The 24,825-nt window shown below is 40.2% G+C and overlaps 1 protein-coding gene across 6 annotated transcripts in view; it reads right to left on the reverse strand.

Moving 5' to 3' along the window:
• Positions 1-377: 377 nt before the first annotated feature.
• Positions 378-24,825, reverse strand: part of LOC121864550 — a 63,864-nt gene continuing 39,416 nt past the window's right edge. For 5 of the 6 annotated variants that reach the window (XM_042363640.1, XM_042363623.1, XM_042363629.1 and 2 more), the window contains 4 exons: positions 11,294-11,423; positions 8,374-8,438; positions 5,469-5,508; positions 378-5,056 (listed from right to left, as the gene is read on the reverse strand). In XM_042363640.1, the coding sequence (XP_042219574.1) occupies positions 3,673-5,056; positions 5,469-5,508; positions 8,374-8,438; positions 11,294-11,423 (1,619 nt within the window). In that variant the 3' untranslated portion in view covers positions 378-3,672. The remainder of the gene's footprint in view (positions 5,057-5,468; positions 5,509-8,373; positions 8,439-11,293; positions 11,424-24,825) is intronic. The other variant, XR_006088615.1, reaches the window with a different exon arrangement.

Genomic DNA, 24,825 nt, shown 5'->3' on the forward strand with positions numbered 1-24,825 from the left:
TCTCTCTCTCTCTCTCTCTCCGTTACTCCTCTCCATGTCTCTGTTATTCCTCTCTCTCCTCTGTCTCTCCGTTACCTCTCTCTCTCTGTCTCTGTTACTCTTCTCCCTGTCTCTCTCCTTACTCTTCTCCATGTTCTGTTATTCTCTCTCCCCTCTGTCTCTGTTACTCCTCTCCCTCTCTCTCTCTCCCAAATTCTCCTCTCCATGTCTCTCTACTCCTCTCTCTCTCTCTCTCACTCCCGCTGCCTCTGTTACTCCTCTCTCCCTCTCGTTCTCTCTTATTTTGCACGTGTCATAAGCCCTAACTTAACAATAACCTCTACTCTTACTTGCTTCACATATAAGGAAAATAATCTAAAATAAATGAAAAGAAACTGTACTTATTTCATATTTTAATCCTGATAATTCTTATTACACATGCCCTTCAAATGTACCTGTGAATATATTATACAAACATATACCGTAAACAATGGATTTTTTATTATTATTATTTTTTTTTTACACAGACAATTCACTTAAATTTAGCAATAAGAAATATACACAAATAATACTGTACTACACAAGCCAGTAACAACAAGGTGTAGGTTCTCTGTCGCGTCAGGCTTCAACAGTGGTCATGGTGAGTCGCATCAACACCTACAAATGAACGCTGTTGAACCCCGCGTCAGAGTACACGGTTTAGTTTGTTTTTGCACTGAATGGATTATAAATCTCATTAGGGAGGTCTTTGAGAAGTATTCCATATGTTAAGCCTTATATGTCGTTATCTGTGTCTTATTATTTATTTATTCTGTTTGTAATCACAGTAATCTACTCCTTAATGAATGAAAGGTTGTTTTTTGGGTATAACCAATGATTAAAAAATTTCCTATTTAGGTCAGTGAGCTAATTACAACTATGATGCACTGAGCACAACCTTAGTGAGCTAATTACAACCATGATGCACTGAGCACAACCTTAGTGAGCTAATTACAACCATGATGCACTGAGCACAACCTTAGTGAGCTAATTACAACCATGATGCACTGAGCACAACCTTAGTGAGCTAATTACAACCATGATGCACTGAGCACAACCTTAGTGAGCTAATTACAACCATGATGCACTGAGCACAACCTTAGTGAGCTAATTACAACCATGATGCACTGAGCACAACCTTAGTGAGCTAATTACAACCATGATGCACTGGGCACCTTCTGTGACAGTCTCCTCCCTGTGTCGTGCCCCACTGCCCCTACCAGTAGTTCGGTTCATCTAAGTTTTCCCCAAGACATTTCGGTGCTAATGAAGCTATTTTATGCCTGAATATAGAATGAGCAAGCAGAGTAGATATTTCTCACTGTGTCAACAAAGAGAGGAAAGTTTGTAGATGTTTTTACGGTCGAATTTGCTAAAGACCATTAAGTAAACCTTTTTATTTTATTTATTTTTTATTTTTTATTTATTTTTTTATTTTAATTTTATTTTTTGGGGCCGTTAGGAATACTTCTTAAAGGCCAAAATATTACCCTTGGCAGCTGGGGCTCGCAGTGCCTTGGATACCTACGTCCCTACAGAGAAGTTTATGTAGAATGAGGAATTCATCTTTTAGACACAATTGTACACTCCCATAAATGTTCTTTTTATAGGGTAAAGTCGGTAAGATTTATATTAGTTATCGTTTAGTTATAATTTTCTTTTAACAATTAGAATGTACATGTTTAAAGTCTACATTGAAAATATATATCTGTATTTGTGTCAATTATGTAAAAAAACAAAAAAAAAAGTCCCGATATCATGATAAGAGCCGAGAGGTGATTCATTATTACAGGTTCATTCATTCCACACTATCAACACACATAAGTTATTCATTAAGGCAACTGACGACTTTTTTTTTAGGAAGATACTAGGGAGGGCCGCATGAGGGAGGATTCAGAAGGCGTAACTAAGCGGAATCTATCCTTCCAACCTGACAAGATAATTTTTTTTTTTTAAGTTTAAGTCCATTTTATTCACCATTGGGGAGATAATTAATTCTGTTTGTGAAATATTTAATTAAGGAACAGTGGTGTATATGTATTCTAATTAATTTATAGTGTAACGCAGGTAAATTAATGTAAGTGTTTTTCACCTGTAGGCATGAGACCTTGGGCTGTGTAGTGAGGAACTAAGGATGGATAGCTTTTTTTAACCCGTTGTGGTTTAGTGGATGGAGCTGCCTACCCGTCAACCCCTGGTGGTCCCTTGTTCGAATCCCAGCACTCACAGGTAAGAATTCTTAGAACGATGTAGCCTTCATAATCTGCAAGCGTTTTAATGAGTCAGTTAACGTGCTTGGATAGTGAAGAAGTAAGTACGTGATTGAACTTATTTAAATAATTCATTGCTCAGTTCATCCTCTAATAAGCCATACTGATGCATCTCCAACACGCGACTGAGTTTCTGGGAAAATAACACGGTATGAACTGAAGTTTGTTGTAGTCATGAAATATGTGACTGAAGAATATGATGCAGATATGAGGCGTCTTTTTTCACAACATTGTAACTTTTTACTCTGCCATATAACTTGTATAGTACATTTTTTACCATGTAACTTTTAATGAATCGTTTAAGTTTTACTCTTTCTTAAAAACTTGGGAATTTATCGTAAAACTGTTGCCTTGTTGGGTAACTTTATTATTATACGGAATAATTTTTTAATTAGAGTTTTACCTCAATGGAAGGGAATGAGGAGGAGGACCATTTGTTAAGTTTAATTCACAGTGACGACCATTGAGTCATTTCACCTACCATTGCGTCATTTCACCGACCATTGAGTCATTCCACCGACCATTGAGTCATTCCACATTTCAGTAAATATCTTAAAAACAAAATTCATAATAAATAATCCGACGACCCAATGTTAGGTGTTATGGAATTCATTTTAACAGAGACGCTGGGATATGACGTTAATAAAGACACACATATAGACTTAGTAAACCTGTAGGTCTTTGTGAAACGTCTATACCTGTTCTTAATAAGGATTCATTACCTATTTCACACAGCAAGTCAGAGGAAATTAATTCATTACTTACGGGTAGGGAGAAAGTGGGGGGGTATGAGAGGGGTTTAGGTAGGAAAGAAGAGGTGTGGGGGAGGAAATGGTTAGGTTAGGTTACGTGAATGGAGAGAATCCACGTGACTCACCCAACACCTGTGTGGCAGGTGTCGGGCGATGTAATTGTATCATAATAATTATAATGGTACCTGATATAAAGTAATTAGCCAATTGATAAGTGGTCTTGGTAGTGAGGATAAGAGTGAGGGCCACCTTGAATATTACACTCTGTTCAATATCGTCTATTTGCGTTAATGAAATAAGTTGACGGCTGAGAAAATTGACAGACAACATATATAGGTGAAAACGTCCAGAAAGTCGTCACGTTTATCGTCACTTTTCATATAAAACTAGGAACCATTTACATTATATAGTGGAAGATTATTTTTTATATTTTGCTTTGCTATTTCTAATAAAGTTGGGCATTATGAAGCACCAGATACCCCCAGTTAACACCAAGATACATTGTAAAATCTAAGGTGAAAGTTTGATCACGAGTAACATGATCTTTATACAGCTGGAAGTATTAATATATCGTAAGATGCAATACATATCTTGCAAAGCATTTACATGTATAAAAATGTGGCGGAACATTATCAAACGAGAGTACTGCGCTCGTCGTCCCTGTCCACCTCCTCCCGGCACCTGTGACAGTGTCTCGCCGCCTCACCGTCTTCCTGTCTGTGTTTGAGCGACAGTTCGTTCACAACGCTTAAATCTGCGCTAGCAGGAGGTGACACCACCAAGTCAGGTTGGCGACACTGAAGGAGAGACTCCTCCGAGATAATTGGTGGCACTTGGCACAGTTCTCGGGCCTCACTTTCACCACATGCAGTTCTCGAGCGTTGTGGTCTTCTTCTCATGGGACTCTCGGAGTCGTCTCTCTTTACTCGCACCACCAAGGAGTAACTTCTGCGTACTGAGACGCGGGGTTTACGAGAAGCCCCTGACCAGTCAGTTTCGTTCCCGCTGGAGAGAGTTTCAGCGTCGGACACGGTCTTGGTGCTGATTTCATCACTGTAAATCTGATCACCACTCGAGCTTTTCTGAGCACCATTTTCACCCACAACGTGCACATCACACTCAAGAACACCGTTTTGTATTTGTGATGTGGAGGCAGAGTCACCGCCGTAAGCATTTCTTTGGTGCACTCTGGGCCTACCGTCATGGCCGTCATGAACGTGTGAAATACTTCTTGAAAAACTCTTGCTCCTGAGCTTCAAGGATTCCCCGTGGCGCTTCTTGATGGTGAAAGACGCTGCCCGGCGGCTGGGGTGCTTCACAGAGTGAGAGCGGGTGCGGGGGGATATATCCGGCATCAGTTCACGGTCAATGTAGTCAAAGCCCGCCCTGGCAGGCTGGGGGCTCTCTTCTTCGCTGGTGTAACTGTGGTTAACTTTCCCTGAGCCTCGCTGGCCTTTGTTCTTACCATAGTTAACTTTGACGGGGCTCGAGTGCCGTCTTTTTACTGCACCGTCGAGTTTTTTCAGAGCTAAATGAACCCCGGTCGGCGACTTTGTCACTTGTTTGGGTGACAACGAAAAGCAGGCTCCAACTGTATCACTGTCACTGCTGCCGCCGCTGCCTGGTTGTTCGCCTCCCTCATCATTATCATCAGAAATACCTTCACGTTCTACAGCATTTCCATTAGTCACATCATCATCGTCATAAGCGTCGAGTCCTTCATCATCACTAACATCCAGAGTTACATCTTCAACAACTTCCATTTCTTCAGTGACGTTATCCAGGTTGGTGGCTGTATGAGGATTCCTGTATGGAGATGTCTTGATGGGTGACGTCATCGTTGCCTGTACGGCGCCCATATACCTGTAGGCCCTGAAGGAGGCCGGGGGTGTCGGCTCCTCAGGGATGATAAGCTCCTCAGGGGTTGTCAACAAGTCCGAGGCTGTCACTTCGGCGTCGAACTCTGACTTCTCCTCCACTACAGTGTCCAGATCAATCTCCGGCATGGGCTTAAACCTGTGATATAAGAGAAGAAGAAGAAGACATTAGCTGTGAGAGTTATATAATGCTATTGACGAGTACACAAACACATACTAATGGAGGAGATGAAAGTCATAAGCATCTAAACATTTACACACGCACACACACACACGAAAATCTTGTTCATGCTCCCCCAAAAACACAGTACAGTACACCATACATTATAATCCTGTAGCAGAAGACAAGCGAAAGAAGCTCAAGCACAGCATACATATATACTTAGGCACACACATACAACACGGCGCAGCACACACACACACACACACACACACACACACACACACACACACACACACACACACTAGGTCTGAGGGACGTGCATGTCTCAGGGAACACTACGTAAAAGCTGCCAAGATAAACAGAAGCGAAAAGTGCTTCACCCTCTTACCTGACAAGTGCTTTCTTTCTCTTCTGTCTGTGAGTTTTACCTGTAAGGAGAGGGACTTTGGTGAGGAGGTGACAACAGGTGTAAGAGAGCAAGTGTGTTTTTACCATTTGTGAAATGCATAGTAATACATACAAGTAATAACTAAATATACTATGAAACTAAATACACATTAACATGAAACACAATCTCATGTTTTTCGGTTTAACAATCAGTTCTTTTTAGTTCCTTCTTACGTTGCACTTACGCCAGACGATTTATTTCCTCACGTTTATTTCTTTATCATCATCATATCCAAGGGGTAGTGGGCCAATGAAATCGATTCCATTCACTGCCTTCCATTCACTCCCAGTCGCAACTCGTGTCAATTTTTTCCCCCGCCTCCCGTATTCCATGTGAGCTAGACGTATTCAGACTTCATCAATCTTCGCATTTCTCGTTTTATAAACTTTACTTGGGACTCTTAACTTTCCATTTGCATACATTATAGAGGTTATTAAATGTAGGGCCTACAATACAACCACTTTATACAGTACAGTTTAACCTTTGAGATTCTTATCCATGGTGTGCTAAGCGACTGTAGCCTGAATAGAGGTCATCTGTTTGGTTTCATATTCTTCCAGTCTTACTTCTTATAATTACTCGTCAGTCTTGAGGTTTCATTAATATTCCTACTCTATTTATTTTAACATTCAAGTTTATTTTGATGTTTTTTCAAGAGGTTTAGAATAACATTTAACCAAAACTTGAGTTTAATCCAAAAATGACACATCAAAATTGGTTTTAAACTATGGATAGAAGGAAATAGGAATTTTTCTCCTTAATACTAAATGAGTTGATTGTGTATGCATGAGAGAGGGATTCATCTTTCAATTGGTTCTGATCTATTTGGTACAGCAGAGTGATGGATGTATCAGATTTCCATTTTTTCTTTTTTTTTTAGATTTGATTTAATAATGAACCGAAAAAAAATTTACCATTACGCCTGTGTTACAAGGCCTACATACACATTATATATAGCGTGTCCTCAGAAAAATGTCCCTCCCTCCCTCCCTCCCTCCCTGCCTGCCCTGCCTCCCTCCTCCCTCCTCCCTCCCTCCTCCTCCTCCCTCCCTCCCTCCCTCCCTCCCTCCTCCTCCCTCCCTCCCTCCCTCCCTCCCTGCCTGCTTCCTGAGACACTATGAGTTGGAGGGAGGGAGGGAAGGAGGCAGGGACAGTTTTCTGGGACATCCTATGTTGATGAGTGTCCAACTAAAAATACACATACAATAACTTAGACAAATATATAAAGTTAGAACCATGATAATAATATAGTTTATTCATTATACTGAGAGGCATTACGGAGGAGAAGTACTGTAGTAAAAACAACGTGAAATAGAAAGCTTTATAGGAAATTCAGTAAACTGCTTCCATATTACATTTTCTAGCGCTGTGTTGCTTCCTGGTCTTGCCGCTGTTGACTCTATCCCACTATCCACAAAATCTTTATCGAACATTACCTTCTTTTCCGCCTTGTCCCGATAGCCACATTTTCCTTTTCTCTCCACTCGAGCTCCGTCATCCCGTCACTTACTGCCAATACTATTCTTCCCCAGTGAGTCATGTCAGATATATGAACGCTTTCTGGCAGGGCCTTCAGTGGTAGTCTGTCCTGCCTGGAGTAATATGTATGTGACTCCTTATACGAAAGAAGATAAGGGAAAAATCTGAAAGGTTGACTACTTCTTAAAATAAAGAGGATAAGCAAAATATCTGCCAGTTTCAACCCTTTGTTTTATTGAAGAGGATCATTGATAAATCTGATAGGTTCGGCTGCTTCTTTTAGTGATGTGCGTATGTAAATATCAGACAGGTTCTTGGAGATTTTTCTTGGAGGAGAAATATTGATTCATCGTGACAAGAACAGAATATAAATAGATTCTTGCGTGACATCTTTGCCTCCTATAGACGTCTTTCCCTCTTATAAACGTCTTTCTCTCCTATAGACATCTTTCTCTCCTATAGACATCTTTCTCTCCTATAGACATCTTTCCCTCCTATAAACATCTTTCTCTCCTATAGATATCTTCCCTCCAATAAACATCTTTCTCTCCTATAGACATCTTTCTCTCTTATAAACGTCTTTCTCTCTTATAGACATCTTTCTCTCCTATAGACATCTTTCCCTCCTATAAACATCTTTCTCTCCTATAGACATCTTTCCCTCCTATAGACATCTTTCTCTCCTATAAACATCTTTCCCTCCTATAGACATCTTTCCCTCTTAAAAACATCTTTCTCCTATAGACATCTTTCTCTCCTATAGACATCTTTCCCTCCTAAACATCTTTCTCTCCTATAGACATCTTCCCTCCTTTAAACATCTTTCCCTCCTATAGACATCTTTCCCTCCTATAGACATCTTTCCCTCCTATAAACATCTTTCTCATAATCTTCCCAGGTTCACTCCTGTCTTGAATACACATAAACATCGTAAAGTTCAAACCGGTTTTATTAGACCTTATTGACGTAGTACACCTTAAACTGTATCTTTTATCTTTAACTTTTTCTCGTTCAGTTTGACTAGTTTCTCAGTTTATGCTACACTCAAGTTCTTTAATAAGGTCGTATCGTCTTTTTAGTACCTTTGATATTGGAGTCTGTCTTTCACCTTGACTTTTACCCTATTTTCTCAAACGGGTGATTCGTAGGTGCTAAGAAAATCCATATTTATTGAGTCTCTCTGTCCGTCCTGATGACTGAACCGAGGAACATGTCTTGAGAGGATTGTTGTTTGGTCATAAATATGCAACGATTCAAATCAACGATGCGACAGATATATATTTTCTCTGTGTGTGTGTGTGTGTGTGTGTGTGTGTGTGTGTGTGTGTGTGTGTGTGTGTGTGTGTGTGTGTGTGTGTGTACTCACCATTACTGCAGCGGCTGGCCAGAATGGAGGGTCCTGACGACAGCTCCATGATTGATGACTCCACGCTGTTGAGGGACAATCTGGAGTTAGCTGGGGTATGGAATGTCATTTTATATTGGGTCTGGGATGTATGGAGGAGAGAGAGAGAGAGAGAGAGAGAGAGAGAGAGAGAGAGAGAGAGGTTATCAGAGACTCATACAGGTATACAAACACAACTGAAAAAACAAAAATAATGACGATATTAATATAAGTACAGTTGGTTAGCGTGATTGTCTAACCAGCGAGAATATTCAGTCATCTGTGTGAAAATGAGAAGACTATATCACTTCCCGAAAAAAAAAAATGACGAAAAATGAAATAAATAAACTGGTGAGTAGGTGATGTCTCTTTATGAACTTTATAAAAGAGTAAAATCTCTTAAATTAGGGAATTTTGTAATTGGTTTTGGTCTTAGTTGGACTGTTTGGGTATTGTCCAGACCAGTTAAACGCCAATGGACAGATGTTAAGGCAGAATAAGTCCGGAAACATCAATGACGTGGGATGAACCTGAACAGCTGATCTGTGGTTACATTTGTCGTGGATATATCAACTACTGTACTTGTTCTGTATAGGTGATTTTACTAAGGAGTTGAGTGTAGGTGTGTTGAATAGTCTTAATAGTGTGTGTGTGTGTGTGTGTGTGTGTGTGTGTGTGTGTGTGTGTGTGTGTGTGTGTGTGCTCTACCAACACTACATACTTAACTTAGAAATTCATTTACTTAAAGCCACTTAATTAATATGCAACACTAATTACCAACCACCTGGCAAACACCACAGCTTATATATTGACTTTACTCTTGGCATATATGACTTCATTTCCAAGTTATTTGTTTATTTCCCGATTGAAGAGTTTTTCCTGTACCTTGCAAGATGAAGTCAGCAGAGAGGTTAATGATCGTATTGATACACAAAAACATTACCAAAACTGAGTAATGACATAGGTAAATTTTGGTCGGTTATAGTTCAATGCAAAACACCTCACCTCACCTACTTGCCCCTCACTACGTTCTCCTCTACCCACCTTCCTTCTCACCCATCTTGTATCCCTAACTAGTTAAATAAATCAGATAGTAATAGAAGTTAATTAAAGACACAAACACAAACAACAGAGGTGGACGAGCTGAGAGGTTTAAAATATACAATGCGCATTTATAAATAGAAACGACATTCTTATATATGTAAATAGCCAGACATAAGAGATGGACAAGCAAATACAAAAGCTTTCGAAAAGGGCCAGTAAATTGTCAAATAGACGACCAGGTAGAGAGGCACAGGTGTATAGCGAACAGGTAGAGAGAGAGACAGGTGTATAGCGTCCAGGTAGAGAGGCACAGGTGTATAGCGACTAGGTAGAGAGGCACAGGTGTATAGCGAACAGGTAGAGAGAGAGACAGGTGTATAGCGACCAGGTAGAGAGGCACAGGTGTATAGCGAACAGGTAGAGAGAGAGACAGGTGTATAGCGACCAGGTAGAGAGGCACAGGTGTATAGCGACTAGGTAGAGAGGCACAGGTGTATAGCGACTAGGTAGAGAGGCACATGTGTATAGCGAACAGGTAGAGAGAGACAGGTGTATAGCGACCATGGCACAGGTGTAACAGGTAGAGAGGCACAGGTGTATAGCGACTAGGTAGAGAGGCACAGGTGTATAGCGAACAGGTAGAGAGAGAGACAGGTGTATAGCGACCAGGTAGAGAGGCACAGGTGTATAGCGACTAGGTAGAGAGGCACAGGTGTATAGCGACTAGGTAGAGAGGCACATGTGTATAGCGAACAGGTAGAGAGAGACAGGTGTATAGCGACCAGGTAGAGAGGCACAGGTGTATAGCGTCCAGGTGAGAGCACAGGTGTATAGCGTCAGGTGAGAGGCACGATTATTATAGCGACAAAGGTGAGACAGGTGTAGTGTCCAGGTGAAGAGCACAGGTGGGTAGCGACCAGGGTGGGGGCACGGGTGTATAGCGACCAGGCGAAGGCACTGGTGTATAGCGTCGGTGAGAGAGCTGGGTGTATAGCGAACGGTGAGAGGCACAGGTGTGGCGAACGGGTAGAGACGGGTGTGTAGCGTCCGGGTAGAGAGGCACAGGTGTTATAGCGAACAGGTGAGAGAGAGAGACAGGGTGTATAGCGTCCGGAGTAGAGAGCACAGGTTTATAACTGACGGTAGAGAGGCACAGATTATTATAGCGACCGGGTAGAGGCACAGGTGTATGGCGTCAGGTAAAGAGGCACAGGTGTATAGCGACCAGGTAGAGGCACAGGTGTATAGCGACCAGGTAGAGGCACAGGTGTATAGCGACCAGGTGAAGGCACAGGTGTAAAGCGTCAGGTGAGAGGCAGGTGTATGGCGTCCGGGTGAGAGCACAGGTGTGTGACCAGGTAGAGGCACAGGTTCTGACCAGGTGAGAGGCACAGGTTTATGGCGACCAGGTAGAGAGGCACAGGTGTATAGCGACCAGGTAGAGAGAGACAGGTGTATGGCGACCAGGTAGAGAGGCACAGGTGTATAGCGTCCAGGTAGAGAGAGACAGGTGTAAAGCGTCCAGGTAGAGAGGCACAGGTGTATAGCGACCAGGTAGAGAGAGACAGGTGTATGGCGACCAGGTAGAGAGGCACAGGTGTATAGCGATGGCGTCCAGGTAGAGAGAGACAGGTGTATAGTGTCCAGGTAGAGAGGCACAGGTGGGTAGCCAGCTTAAATATCATTAAACAAACAGATATACAGATTGAACTGCAGTCAGCAAGGAAATAAAATATAGGCGCATTTAAAAGAAAACAAGACACATAATAAAAGTCATTTAGTAGACAGACAGACAGACAGACAGGTAGACAAACAGACAGACAGACAGGTAGATATTACAAGGAAGAGCATCACTTACTTGTGTGCTTTCTTGGCTGAGGTCCGAGCTCGTTTGGCGCGGTACCTGAGGCCACAGATGACCAGCATCACCAACACAGGAAAGCCGATGATGCAGGAGAGTATAGGCACCACCACCACCCGCGGGGACACTGTTGGCACACACACGGTACTCTTATAGTAGGTGTTAACACTCGTAACCTAACCTAACCCAGCTGCAGTCTAACGTAACCCAGCTGCAATCTAACGTAACCCAGCTGCAATCTAACGTAACCCAGCTGCAATCTAACGTAACCCAGCTGCAATCTAACGTAACCCTGCAATCTAACGTGCAATCAGTAACGTAACCCAATCTAACGTAACCCAGCTGCAATCTAACGTAACCCAGCTGCAATCTAACGTAACCCAGCTGCAATCTAACGTAACCCAGCTGCAATCTAACGTAACCCAGTTGCAATCTAACGTAACCCAGCTGCAATCTAACGTAACCCAGCTGCAATCTAACGTAACCCAGCTGCAATCTAACGTAACCCAGCTGCAATCTAACGTAACCCAGTTGCAATCTAACGTAACCCAGCTGCAATCTAACGTAACCCAGCTGCAATCTAACGTAACCCAGCTGCAATCTAACGTAACCCAGCTGCAATCTAACGTAACCCAGTTGCAATCTAACGTAACCCAGCTGCAATCTAACGTAACCCAGCTGCAATCTAACGTAACCCAGCTGCAATCTAACGTAACCCAGCTGCAATCTAACGTAACCCAGTTGCAATCTAACGTAACCCAGCTGCAATCTAACGTAACCCAGCTGCAATCTAACGTAACCCAGCTGCAATCTAACGTAACCCAGCTGCAGTCTAACGCAATCTAACCCAACCCAGCTGCAATCTAACCTAACCCAGCTGCAATCTACCTAACCCAGCTGCAATCTAACCCAACCCAGCTGCAATCTAACCTAACCCAGCTGCAATCTAACCTAACCCAGCTGCAATCTCACCTAACCCAGCTGCAATCTAACTTAACCCAGCTGCTATCTAACGTAACCCAGCTGCTATCTAATCTAACCCAGCTTCATTCTAACCTAACCCAGCTGCTATCTAACGTAACCCAGCTGCTATCTAACCTAACCCAGATTCAATCTAACCTAACCCAGCTGGTACATTAAACTATCAGCGAGTCGTTTTTCCACCTGACATATCTTATTACTGTTCTTGATTGATAATACGTCATTTAAATATCTAAAAAAAATAGTTTATAATTTTTTTTCGTTTCCTTATGGATGAAATTCTCGTTGAAACAAAAAAAATAACTAGCCCTAATTTTCGAGTTGAGTTCTTGAAAAAAAAATCATCGAAAACTTTTGCGCCTTCTTGTTATGATAAGTTGGAAAACAAACGTTAATCGTATGTTCCGTGAGAGCAGCGAGGAATGGTGAGGGAAGAGGTGAAAGAAATTGTTAAGAAAATGAAAAAGGGAAAAAAATAAAATTATTGATAAAAAGAATAGGGACAAAATGCAATAACTGATAAAAGAAAGGGGAAAAAATATAATGACTGACGAAAAAGGAAAAAATACAATGGCTGATAAAAAAAAATTACAATGACTGATAAACAAGCATATTTTAAACAAGTAAATAATAGACACCATTTAATGGGTTGTGTAATTCTTCCCTTCCGCGGTACATCACCTCTCTTATCCACCTCACCTCACCTTTTCTTTCCCTACCTACTTGCCCTACACTACGTTTCTCCCCTTACCTTATCTTTCTCTCTCTCTGACACACACACACACACACACACACCCACACCCACACATACCTATTCCTCCTTCCGTCATTCGCCTAACAGATTTCCTTCCCATTCTCCTCTGCCCATTCACACTTCTCCCTTTCTCATTCCTTAAGTTTTTTTCCTCTACTGTCTCCTCTCATCTGTCCTCCTCCCATCTGTCCTCCTCCCATATACTCAGGAGGACAGGACGAGTCTAGTCGGCCACAAATCCTCCAAAGAATCTTGAGAACAATTTTGGAAAAGTATTTCTTAATAATAAACTTGTGTGGTGTGAAAGTGTAAAATGATACTCGGGTTTTAATTAGTTTTTTTTATCGTTGTTGTTTATCGGTGTTAATTAGCGAGTTCCCAGAATAAAATTGTCGAATGTAAAGGGGTGTAAATTGATACCTGTGGCTTTACCTTTCGCTGACTATATACAGGTTGTACAATACTCTCGTGGTTTTTTTTACACACTCACTCGCTCACATGAAGAGAAAAATCACCTTAAAACAGGCATTGATAGACTGACATGTAAACAGACATTACCAAGGGGATCACTGTCACCAACAAGTTACCACAATTAGCACACTATTGAAACTAACTGACTGACAGACGGATAGATATAGACTACCAACAGGTGAATAACACAAAGGCAACGTAAAAAATCATAAAAATGGTAATTATGAGATGATATAATTTACTAGATGTATTAAAGAGTATTGTTATGATGTATTAATGTGACTTAATGCCTGAGGTGTTGTAAGCAATGAAAACAAGATCAGTTTCTACTTTAAAACAAAAACATTAGAAATAGAAACTTAAAATATATATCAAGGATTTTCCCGTGAAATAAACGAAGCATAATTCAAGGTCATGGATTCTTTGTTTACCAGAAGAGGAACATAGTACTGAGTGACCGCAGAGTATTGAGTGACCGTCACCCGTGGATTACCTTAATATTGACAGCACGTCTCTCCCACGTTCTCTCTCGTCAGACAATGGGCCATGACACAAGGAGACGCTAAGTCGCTTTTCCTCAATTGTTTTTTAAAGTTTTATTGGGTTTTATTCCTTGGGAGCGTGTTGCTGCTGTTCACATAACCTGTCTAAAAAGTTTGATATCCTGAAAATCTTTAAGATATTGTAACATTTCAACTTCATTCGTATTTTTTTTTTTTTTTTTTTACGAATTAGTGTATACTCTCCTTACACGGGTGTTAGTTAAGGCTCTTTACCCGTTTACCCCGCGATAAAGGACATTATTCCCCAAATTATCCTCATTAAGTACACAATGATTTATAAACTTGTGGCTCACTTGAGATATATCACCGAACCATTGCCTTGTTCCATTTGGTATCACGTCACAGTTATTGGTCCAGGCGGTCGTTCTCGCGGTTATATGTAATGGATCATCTGAAGTTAATGGCTTCTATAACTCATGGTGGTGGAAGATGTAGGGGTTCCCGAGCTGACCAAGGACTGGCTCCCAGATGTTATTGAATTAAATCATTGATGGAAGAGGAGGCGGGATTTACACGTCTATCTTGACTAGCAACATCTATTACTATCCAGGCGGTCCGTGTAGTGGTCTTGAAGCTACTGTATAATAAGAACATAAGAACATAAGAATGGAGGAAACTGCAGCGGGCCTATTGGCCCATACTGGGCAGTCCCGTTTACACCCAACCCCTATTGCTCATATGAGCATCCAACCTATGTTTGAAGCAATTCAGCGTACTCGAGTTAATGATGATATTTGGTAACTTGTTCCATTCATCCACTACTCTGTTTCCAAACCAGTGTTTACCTATTTCACGCCTAAATCTAAATTTGTCTAATTTAAAACCATTGTTACGAGTTTGCTCCTGGTTGGATAATTTGAGTACCTTTGTAATGACCCCTTTGTTTAGCCCCTGCCTTCCACTTATACACCTCTATCAGGTCGCCCCTCGCTCTACGTCTCTCAAGGGAGTGCAAATTAAGATGCTTTAACCTGTCTCTATACTCAAGGTTCCTAATGCCCGGGATTAGTCTTGTCATTCTCCTCTGAATTCTTTCCAAGGATTCTATATCCATTCTGTAATACGGTGACCAGAACTGAACTGCGTAATCCAGGTGTGGTCTCACAAGAACAAGATACAGTTTTAGGATGACCTCGCTAGTCTTGTAACTAACACTCCTTTGTATGAACCCAAGTACTTTATTAGCCTTGTTACGAGCAAAAACACATTGTTTACTTGGCTTAAGGTTCCTACTTATCATTACTCTAAATCTCTCTCGCAGTCGGATTTCTCTATGGCATCGTTGTTCATCTGGTATCTGGTTTCCCTGTTTACATCTCCTATACTGAGTACTTTACATTTGTCGACGTTGAATTTCATCTGCCATTTTTCAGACCATTCGAAAAATTTGTTTAGATCTTCCTGTAGTTTTGCCGAGTCCTCGTCAGATTTGATAACACGTCCTATTTTAGTGTCATCAGCAAATTTACTTATGTATTGGATGGATTGTCTTCATATTGGTCTAGCCATTACCTTTTGTTTACACCATTGTCTAGGATGGTGTTGGATTTGGGATTGTTAAAGTTTGTTCTTGTGTGCGTCCGTCCCTGAGTCTGTCCGTGTGTTTAGGAGTGATTTAACATTACAGTATATGGGACTTGGGAATATTATGTCCGTCTGTGTGTTTTGGAGCGAGGAACATGATGACCAGACGAATTAATATTATATGTTGGGTAAAATCCAAATCAATGTTATAATAACGTATGTAATTCAATATTCAATGTTCACTTTTTCAACTCGATCAATTTTTTTTTTTTTTAATTTTCAAAGTCTTCTCAAAAAATTGTGTTACGTGTGTTGCCAGAATTCCATTTATATGTCACATTTCCTCACGTACCAAGAAGCTCTACCCTCTTTGGGCGGACATTCTCCTACTTAAACATTCATGCCTCAGCGCCTTGGGGTATTTATCAGAATTTTCACTGAGATTTATGGCTTAATCCAACTTGCCATTATTTTACATAACTTCACTGCGTCTTGTACGTGTGTGTGTCAGTATAAGAATAATAATAGGCTGTTTATTCCCCTAATTATCCTGGTACACCGTTTGCCACTATTTATCCTGGTACACTGTCACTAATTATCCTGGTACACCGTTTGTCACTAATTATTCTGGTACACTGTTTGTCACTATTTATCCTGGTACACTGTCACTAATTATCCTGGTACACTCACTAATTATCCTGGTACACTGTCACTAATTATCCTGGTACACTCACTAATTATCCTGGTACACTCACTAATTATTCTGGTACACTGTCACTAATTATTGCTTATTTGACGTCTCGTACATCATCGTCATCTGGCCCTCGATAACCTATACTTACGTGGTATCTGTTCATGTATGTTAATAGGATCACATATTATTTCACATAGTCTTCCTGCAACCTCTCCTGCTTACCTCTTGTTTACACTCATGGATCCTATCTAACGGACCCTAGATATAACGGACTTTCATCTCTATGTAGTCCGTTAAATAGAGGTTTCACTGTTCTTCCGCAAAGTCTGAGAACTGTTACAGGTGTATGAGGCCAGAGGTTTTCTAAGGCAAATACCCACTGTGTTATATTAACCTTCCAAACAGGTCGACCAACACCTCCAAAGGGTTATGAATAAGACCACGAAGAAAAGGTTACTAGAGAAGACTGCCTCAAACCATCACTCAAGGCATACTATGTTCCCTCCCTGTTTCTGGATCAAGTATTCACACCGCCAAAGCAGCTTACGCGATTGTTTTAAGGTCGGGGTGGAAATTCGTGAGGAGAGGATTGGAAAACAGAATGAAATAGTTTCCAATAGCGAGTTTATACCTCCGACCTTCCTATGAGATATAAAGCAAACGTGTTACTCGGTTATGGTAGGGTAGGTTCGGTGAGGTTAGGTTAGGTTAGGTTAGGTTAGGTTAGGTGAGGTTCAACAAATCGCTGAAAATCAATCACATACTGACAATTTCTTCATGGAGTTCGACCTTTAGTTAATACTACACGTTTACAAAGGCTTCACATACAAAGGGATATTTCAAAATGTTCTTGTTTTAGTTACTCGTAAAAAATAAAACATCCACGGTTGTTTGTTATAATACCTTCTTTTTTTTAAGCCAACGTTTTATTGTTTTGTTTTTTTGAGACACCACACACACACACACATGAATTTCTGTAGTGTAGTGTAGTGTGGTGTGGTGTGGTGTGGTGTTGGGTAGTGTTGTGTAGTGTAGTGTAGCAGAAAACAGTGTAGGGAAGGGAAGGCTTCTAAACTGTAGCGGGTCCTGTGCTGAGGTTGTACTATAGAGCTGTAGGGCAGGTGTGAGATAATTAATCATTAGACCAGTGCTCATCAGAATACCAGAGAGAGAGAGAGAGAGAGAGAGAGAGAGAGAGAGATTAGTATAACAAAAAGAAGTGGAATTTGTAGAAGACGATTTCAATAATGAGTCAAGGAAAATTATACCATTTTTCCAAGCTTCACCTTCTCCTCTGAGGCTAAGTAAAGCCTCTCAAACTAAGCTGAGGTAATACCTACTTTATCAACAAGACGCCCCTAAAACTATAACGATACACATAACTTTAAAAGAGACCATTCAAGCCACATCCTCTTAAATATTCACCACAACAGAATCAGTGTAGTTTAGTAGCGTCAGCCATCTTGGACAGTGTCAGATCATCAAAAAAAAAAATAATAACAAAAACAACAAGAGAAATAATTTGGCAGGAGACGATAGCTACTCACAATTCACGGTAAAAAAAAAAAAAGAGTATCTAACCGAACCGAATTTTTTCCCCGAGGCGTAGAAGTACTGTCTCCCTAAATCAATGTTATACTTACAGTGTCTTATTAGGGATTTTGATTTCATTTACTGATAATAAAGATTACGTGTTGTTAATCTTAGTATTGCCATCTACAAGACGTTCCTGGGGGTGATAAAAGATCCATGTATACAATCCATCCAGTAAAGTTCCTCTGTCTCTCTGGCGGTGGTGTCGATTTTTCACACTCGAGAGACGTGGCTTCTGAGGACAATAGCTCTCCCTGGTGTAGTAGAATAGAAACAGCGACTCCCCAGAGAAAATGAGATCGCATCCAGGATTTTATTTTTTATTTAACTTTTTTTTTTCCAAGATTTTACTAAACCTTTTTCTTGCCTCACTGAGATATTTGTATTATATTCGAACATAAAATAATTTTTATTAATATTTATCAGATTTTGGAGGAAATTTATATTTGTGAAATATTTTGAAGGATCTTGGAGTAGTTTTAAAATTGAATGTTTGTCCAGATATAATTGTGTGTGGGAGCCAGTGTTATAGAAGTGTTATAATGACGCGTTTGTTGGTAGGCGACCTTTAATAATTCCTACAATTAAAATTAAATGATCCAACCTTTTAATTTTTATCTGGTATTATTCTTTTACTGTTGTTAATGAGGTTGACTATTAATGCAAATCCCACTAGATCCTATTAGAGACTACCACATAGTACCGTACCGTACTACATAGTACCATACTCAACCACATAGTACCGTACACTACCACATAGTACCACCACATCGTCCCACATACCTATAAACACCCAGATATTATCGTTACAGTTTGGGATCCATGTAATATATGGGTGTAAAATTTCAGGTTTGTAACTGCTTCCGTTTTGGAGCTATGGCTAGAAGAGACAGACAGACATAGACAGACAGACATAGACAGACACAAGGGGGATTCGTGGTCAATAGTAATACCAAGGTGTGTGTGTGTGTGTGTGTGTGTGTGTGTGTGTGTGTGTGTGTGTGTGTGTGTGTGTGTGTGTGTGTGTGTGTGTGTGTCCCCCTACCTGCCATATCACTGTGATCAGAACCACTTAAAACCCACAAGAAAACTAAAACAAATGGGAGTTGTGTTATAAATCTCGAGAATTCATTACCACCGCACCATAGGGGATGATTAATAGAGCAGCCACGAGCCTTCCATGTCTGTCTGTCTCTGTCTGTCTGTCTTGTTTGTCTGTCTGTCTGTCTGTCTGTCATTACCTCTTCCTTTCATAAGTGTAGTTTAAATTTAAATAATCAATGCCTGCAAGAAATTCAAGCTGTCAATCTTCCACTAATATGCGTGACATTGTACGTGCCTTCCTCAACATACTTAATTCACACTATACTAAAACTACCAAATGCTGTTCTTCACACTATACCTAAATTGGAGAAAACAAATATTTGACTATAAAAATAATATTCACGATAATAAACAACATTTTCACGTAAGTAAGTGAGTTTAGTTCCCCACGACCCGGTCTATTAGTTACCTTTACACGTAAACTCTTTCAATTAGCGACGTTGGTTAAGGAAAGGTGTTACTGGGCTAAATTACCTTATCTATCTCATATAGTTAACAATCAGCTACGTGTATAGGCATATGCGGCGTAATGATTGTTTGGCGAGCTTCATACAATCATACAATCATCATTAACGTGCTTATCATCTCGTCCAATTAGGCCACACACGGGTCAGGTCAGTGAGACGGCTATTAACCCCGACATTCAATCAGTCGGCAAGACGAGAGATGTGAGGCAGAGTGTCACTTTCTGGGGGGTTGGGAGGGAGGGAGGGAGGGAGGGTCCTGGTGTCAACAAGGCTGTGTGTTTGGTGGTGGCAAGGGTGTTAAAACCTAACCTAACCTATGCTGACAACTTCCACCACTACCACAACTATCATTCTCTCCTCCTCCATCTTTAACACCACTTCCTCCTCCTCTTCTACTACTAATACCTCCTCCACCACCAACACTACCACAACCACTGCCACCATCTCAACAACCACCACCACCACCAACAACAACATGAATGATATAGTAAACACACTTGATCCTACGGTATTATCACCAGCAATTACTCCACCAACACTATTATCACCACCATAACCAATATCTCCACATCACCATTACCACCACCAAGACCTTTCATCACTAACACGACTGACACCTCTTCTACCACCATCACCAACAGGTTGAAGATGGTGGTAATGACTGACACCAGACAACACGTATTTATAGACAAATGACCTTCAACTATTGGTCCTTAAACACACACACAAACGGATAAATATAGATGAAACCAAACACTTTACAATCTTTGACAGTCACATATCAAGACAAAAATATATTAATTAAGTAACAACTATGATGTATTATTTAAGAATATAATGAGAAACGAGGATGGAAATTCTGGCTGTGAAGGTTTTGAAAATGTTTCCCTGGATAACACAAAAACTCGCCTCCGGGAAACTGAACTATTTTTACGTTTTTTTGATTGTGTGTTGAGTCGGTGGTTAGGACACGTAATTCGAGGCTAGTTGTTGTTATCATGGTCTTATAATTGTTTCTTCTTACCTCTCTTTCCTTCCTTCATTCTCCTTTGGGTCTCCTTCTTTTATCGTTCCTATGTTTTACTCCTTATTCTTCCTTCAGTTTCATTCTCTATCTCTCCCTGAGTAGATCTTCTTCGCCTCCTTTGATCTCCCTCCCTTATCCTACCTGACTCTTCTTCCCTTACCCTCCCTGACTCTCCCTCCCTTACTCTCCCTCTCTCACCATTCCTGACTCTCCCTCCCTTACCCTCCCTCTCTCACCATTCCTGACTCTCCCTCCCTTACCCTCCCTCTCTCACCATTCCTAACTCTTCCTCCCTTACCCTCCCTGACTCTCCCTTCTCTTTCTGACTCTTGCTCCCTTACCCTCCCTGACTCTCCCTTCTCTATCTGACATCTCTCTTTCACTATATATATTTCTGTCCACTTTTTCTGATGCGTTATAGTTTTCGTCGAGTTTTTTCTTTCATATCTCTATACTTCTCTTTCTTCCTCTCTCTTTTTATCTTTCCTTCTCTTTCTTTTTCTCATGTCAATGTTTATCCGTCCCATTTTTGTATATCTCTTTCCCATCTGTTTCATTTTCTTTGTATTTCTTGATTGCATATTATTATTTCCTGTTCCCAGATCACTCTCTCTCTCTCTTCTTTTTCTCCTTCTCCATCTCCTCCTCCACTCTTCTACTCCTCCTCTCCTCCTTCTTCTTCTTCTTCTTCTCCCCCTCTTTCTGCTCCTTCTCCCCCTCCTTCTTTTCCTTCTCCCCCTTTCATCCGGTATCGATTTCTTACCTCCACTTTTTTTTACCCACTTTTTCCTTACTATTCGCCTGTCCTTCGCCTGTCTGGTTTTCCTGTCAGTCCAACACAGTGAATATTTGCTCCTTTAACTTGGAACAAAGGATTGAAACCTGGTAAAAAAGATCAGACAACAAGTTTCTAGTTTCAGATACTTTAATTACACGCCCCTGTGACTGTAACCTGTCTTCTAGAACTTCTATTCAAGTCAGTTTTGGAGAGTTCAGCGACCGAGGTATTTATATAACACAGAATGGCAAAAATCTTATATGGACACTGACTATTCCATTTTGCAGTTCAACGAAAGAAATTATATTAATTATTTGAAATGTTCAAAGTATTTAGTAAGGAAGTATTTTTATATCCAAGAAATAAGGATTTTCTCTCAAAAACACCGAATGGAATCCAGAATTTTTCACATTTGTACTAACACAGATGTTCCTTTTTTTTTACCATGATATCTGGTTAATAATTTGTATGTTATAATACATGACTTAATAAGGTGAGAAGATTTAGCTACAGAAACCTGCACTTTAGAGTTTATTACTTCAAGCGTTCGATAATTGAAACGGAGAAAAATGCAAGATACAGTTAAGCCTCCATATAACGGAATTCGATTTAACGGACCAACCTCTTACATAATATTCCGTTAGAAGGAAGTTTCATATTTAACGGACTTTGATCTAACGGACTAACTTCTCACATATAGTCCGTTAAATGGAGGTTTCACTAACATGACCTTAGTCTGTGAACTTTGAGAGTATCTTCTTAAAAGATGCGTCAATCCAATGATCCACAAGCAAACATTTCTGAGCTGTCACTGCTGTCAGCCTCTCCATGAAGAAGAGTCTGGTAGTTACACTAGACACGTAAAATGGTTTCGTCATGCCAATATACAGTGCCCTTCATTTGTGCGTTTACAGGGGCTCGTTATATAAATCTTCCACAAATCATCATCATTGAGATATTTGTTTTAATATTTTTTTATTTTGATTCGATAGTATGTTTAGTAATGTGAGTTTCCATTTGTCGAATGTAAAGAAACGCAGTACTGCCACACTGCACAAAACCTGACGAGCCCCTGTAAACGCACTAGTGAAGGGACTGTACCATCAATGTTAGAGAAATATACTCGGTAATGATATCGATCGGTGTGTTTATTAGCAGCCATATTAAACCACATGCAAAGACGGACAACTAAATGAGTGATATAATAATTTAATATCAAGTAAGAAAGAAATATTTTACGTGGATTAAATACAACTTACAAAATGTCTGGTTTATGAGCGAGACAAGTGTGGGTGACACCAAGTGGCTCCTCACCTTCGTTAACACGGTATTAAATCTCGGTATTATCAGCGTATTATCTTAAATTTATGCTAAACTTCATTAAAAAAGTCGATTATAAACTTTCATAAAATAAAATTCGCTTCACCAACGTAAAATAATTTGGCTGGGAAACTCGTTAAAGTGTAATGGGGTAAATAAATTTTAACGAAAAATATTCAGTATGAAAATTATATTATATATATGTTTGTGTGTATGTGTTTGTTTGTAATAGGAGAGATAGAAAGATAAGTGAGAGACAACGATGCAGTTTTCCCGGGTTAGGAGAACAGTACAATACAGTCCGCCCCTCATCCACAAAGGCAGACAACATTTTCTAGGTGACTTGCTTACACACTTCACGTTATGTTTCATTGAATGTCCAAGTGCCGTTTCATCATCACCACTTCGAAATTTTAACCCTTAGAGATGTATAAGCTGTCCCACTTCTCTGTTCTCAATTGATCTTGCGGTTATTGTCCTTTTTTCTCTCTACTTTTCGTCGTTGTTGTTGTTGTTGTAGTTCTTGGTGCATTATTTACAGTTTTTAAAGTTGAGGAGGGGAGGACGGTGATATTCATAAATGCCCTTATCTTAAAGTTAATTAAACCTCTGGTGAATTATGTCACTTTTATCAGGGAAGGGGAGCGTGATTTTTTTTGTGTGTGTGTTTCTGAATCTTCTATTTTTTATCTTGCAGTTAATTAGTAAATAATGATTACTACTTCAGGAAGGGGATATTTAATTTTGTCTTACCATTTTGGGCTATTTGATAATTTATTGGGTTCAAAGGTCAAACGCCCCAATGGTTTATATTTTAAGCTATTGTTTGGTTCTTTTTAGAGCAGTTAATACGAAAGCTGTCAGACGTACACCATGCTGAGCGTCTCTCACAATGATTCTATTTTACAAGGATGAAAAGTCCAAGTACATTGAGAAATTATGTGTTTTTGACCCACTGTAAGGCAAAGTAATTCCTGTGGGGCTGATTGTGGGAGACAAGTTGCATTCGCTTGTGAGTGTTGACTCCTTTATTATTTCCATTTTTAGGCAAACAATCGTAAAATGATGACGTCTCGTTCATTACGCGTTCATATCAGGTTTATAACTCGTTGACGTTATAATGCATTACTGCTCTTCAACATGTATAAGTCGATGTAGAATAATATTTTTTTAATTAAAGGTTTTCAGTGGTAGAAACTTATTTCACATTTCGGCATGTTTTACTGATATTCAATCGTCAGTTGTATGAAGAAAACATGTATTCATTGTGGTCGCCAGAGGACATCTGTTATACGAGAAATCCATAACGTTAAATAGTTCATCATGTAAAGGGCTTTAGCGAGCTCTCTGATAATGGTAACTCTTTGATGCCACAGATGAAATATTTTAATATCATTTAGAAAGAGAATTGGATCATTGCATTTAAGGACCGGGTAAAATAAAATATTTCAAAAACTTTAATTGTAACTTTTAACCCGTCTATTCGTTAGTAGACTTTTAAGTATAGTTCCTTCACTGGTGCGTTTACAGGGGCTCGTCAGGTTTTGTGCAGTGTGGCAGTGTTGTGTTTGTTTACATTCGACAGAAGGAAACTCACAACAGTAAACAGACTATCAAATCAAATTAAAACAATATTAAAACAAATATCTCAATGATAATGATTTGTGGAATGTTTATAATAATAATAATAATAATAATAATAATAATAATAATAATAATAATAATAAACGGTTTATTAATAGAGTTGCAGCCGGTGGCTGAAAATATACAGACTTACATTTGATTTAGACATAATGATATAATATTCATTAAATACATTTACAGGGCTGTACAGTACATAAATCAGGAGTTGTTTATTATTTTAACAATAGATGGGATGGTGCTGTTCTTATATCTATCGGTGCGGGCTCTTATGGGCTGAATTTTGTTGTAGTGGCGGACTGCGCGAGTTGGGTGGGGGGCTGCAGGAGGTGGCGATGGCGAGGGTGGTGCAGTAGTCCATGGCCAAACCTTTCCAGTGCTTGGTGGTGGAGGTTACTGAGGGATGGCATTTCCAGGGTGGAGAGAGCGTTGGTGTAGCCGGAGTATTCTGCGCCGAGCATGATTCTGCAGGCCCTTTTCTGTACCTTCTCTAGCTGACGTTGTTGGGTGGAGTTGAGAGAAGACGACCAGGCTGGTGACGCATACGTTAGTTTGGGGAGAATAAAGGCGTTGTAGATGGTCCTCAGCTCTGGAGTGGGTGTCCCAAGTGAC

The sequence above is a fragment of the Homarus americanus genome, unplaced genomic scaffold (genome assembly GCF_018991925.1).
Source record: "Homarus americanus isolate GMGI-L3 unplaced genomic scaffold, GMGI_Hamer_2.0 scaffold59578, whole genome shotgun sequence".
Taxonomy (NCBI): Eukaryota; Metazoa; Arthropoda; class Malacostraca; order Decapoda; family Nephropidae; genus Homarus; species Homarus americanus.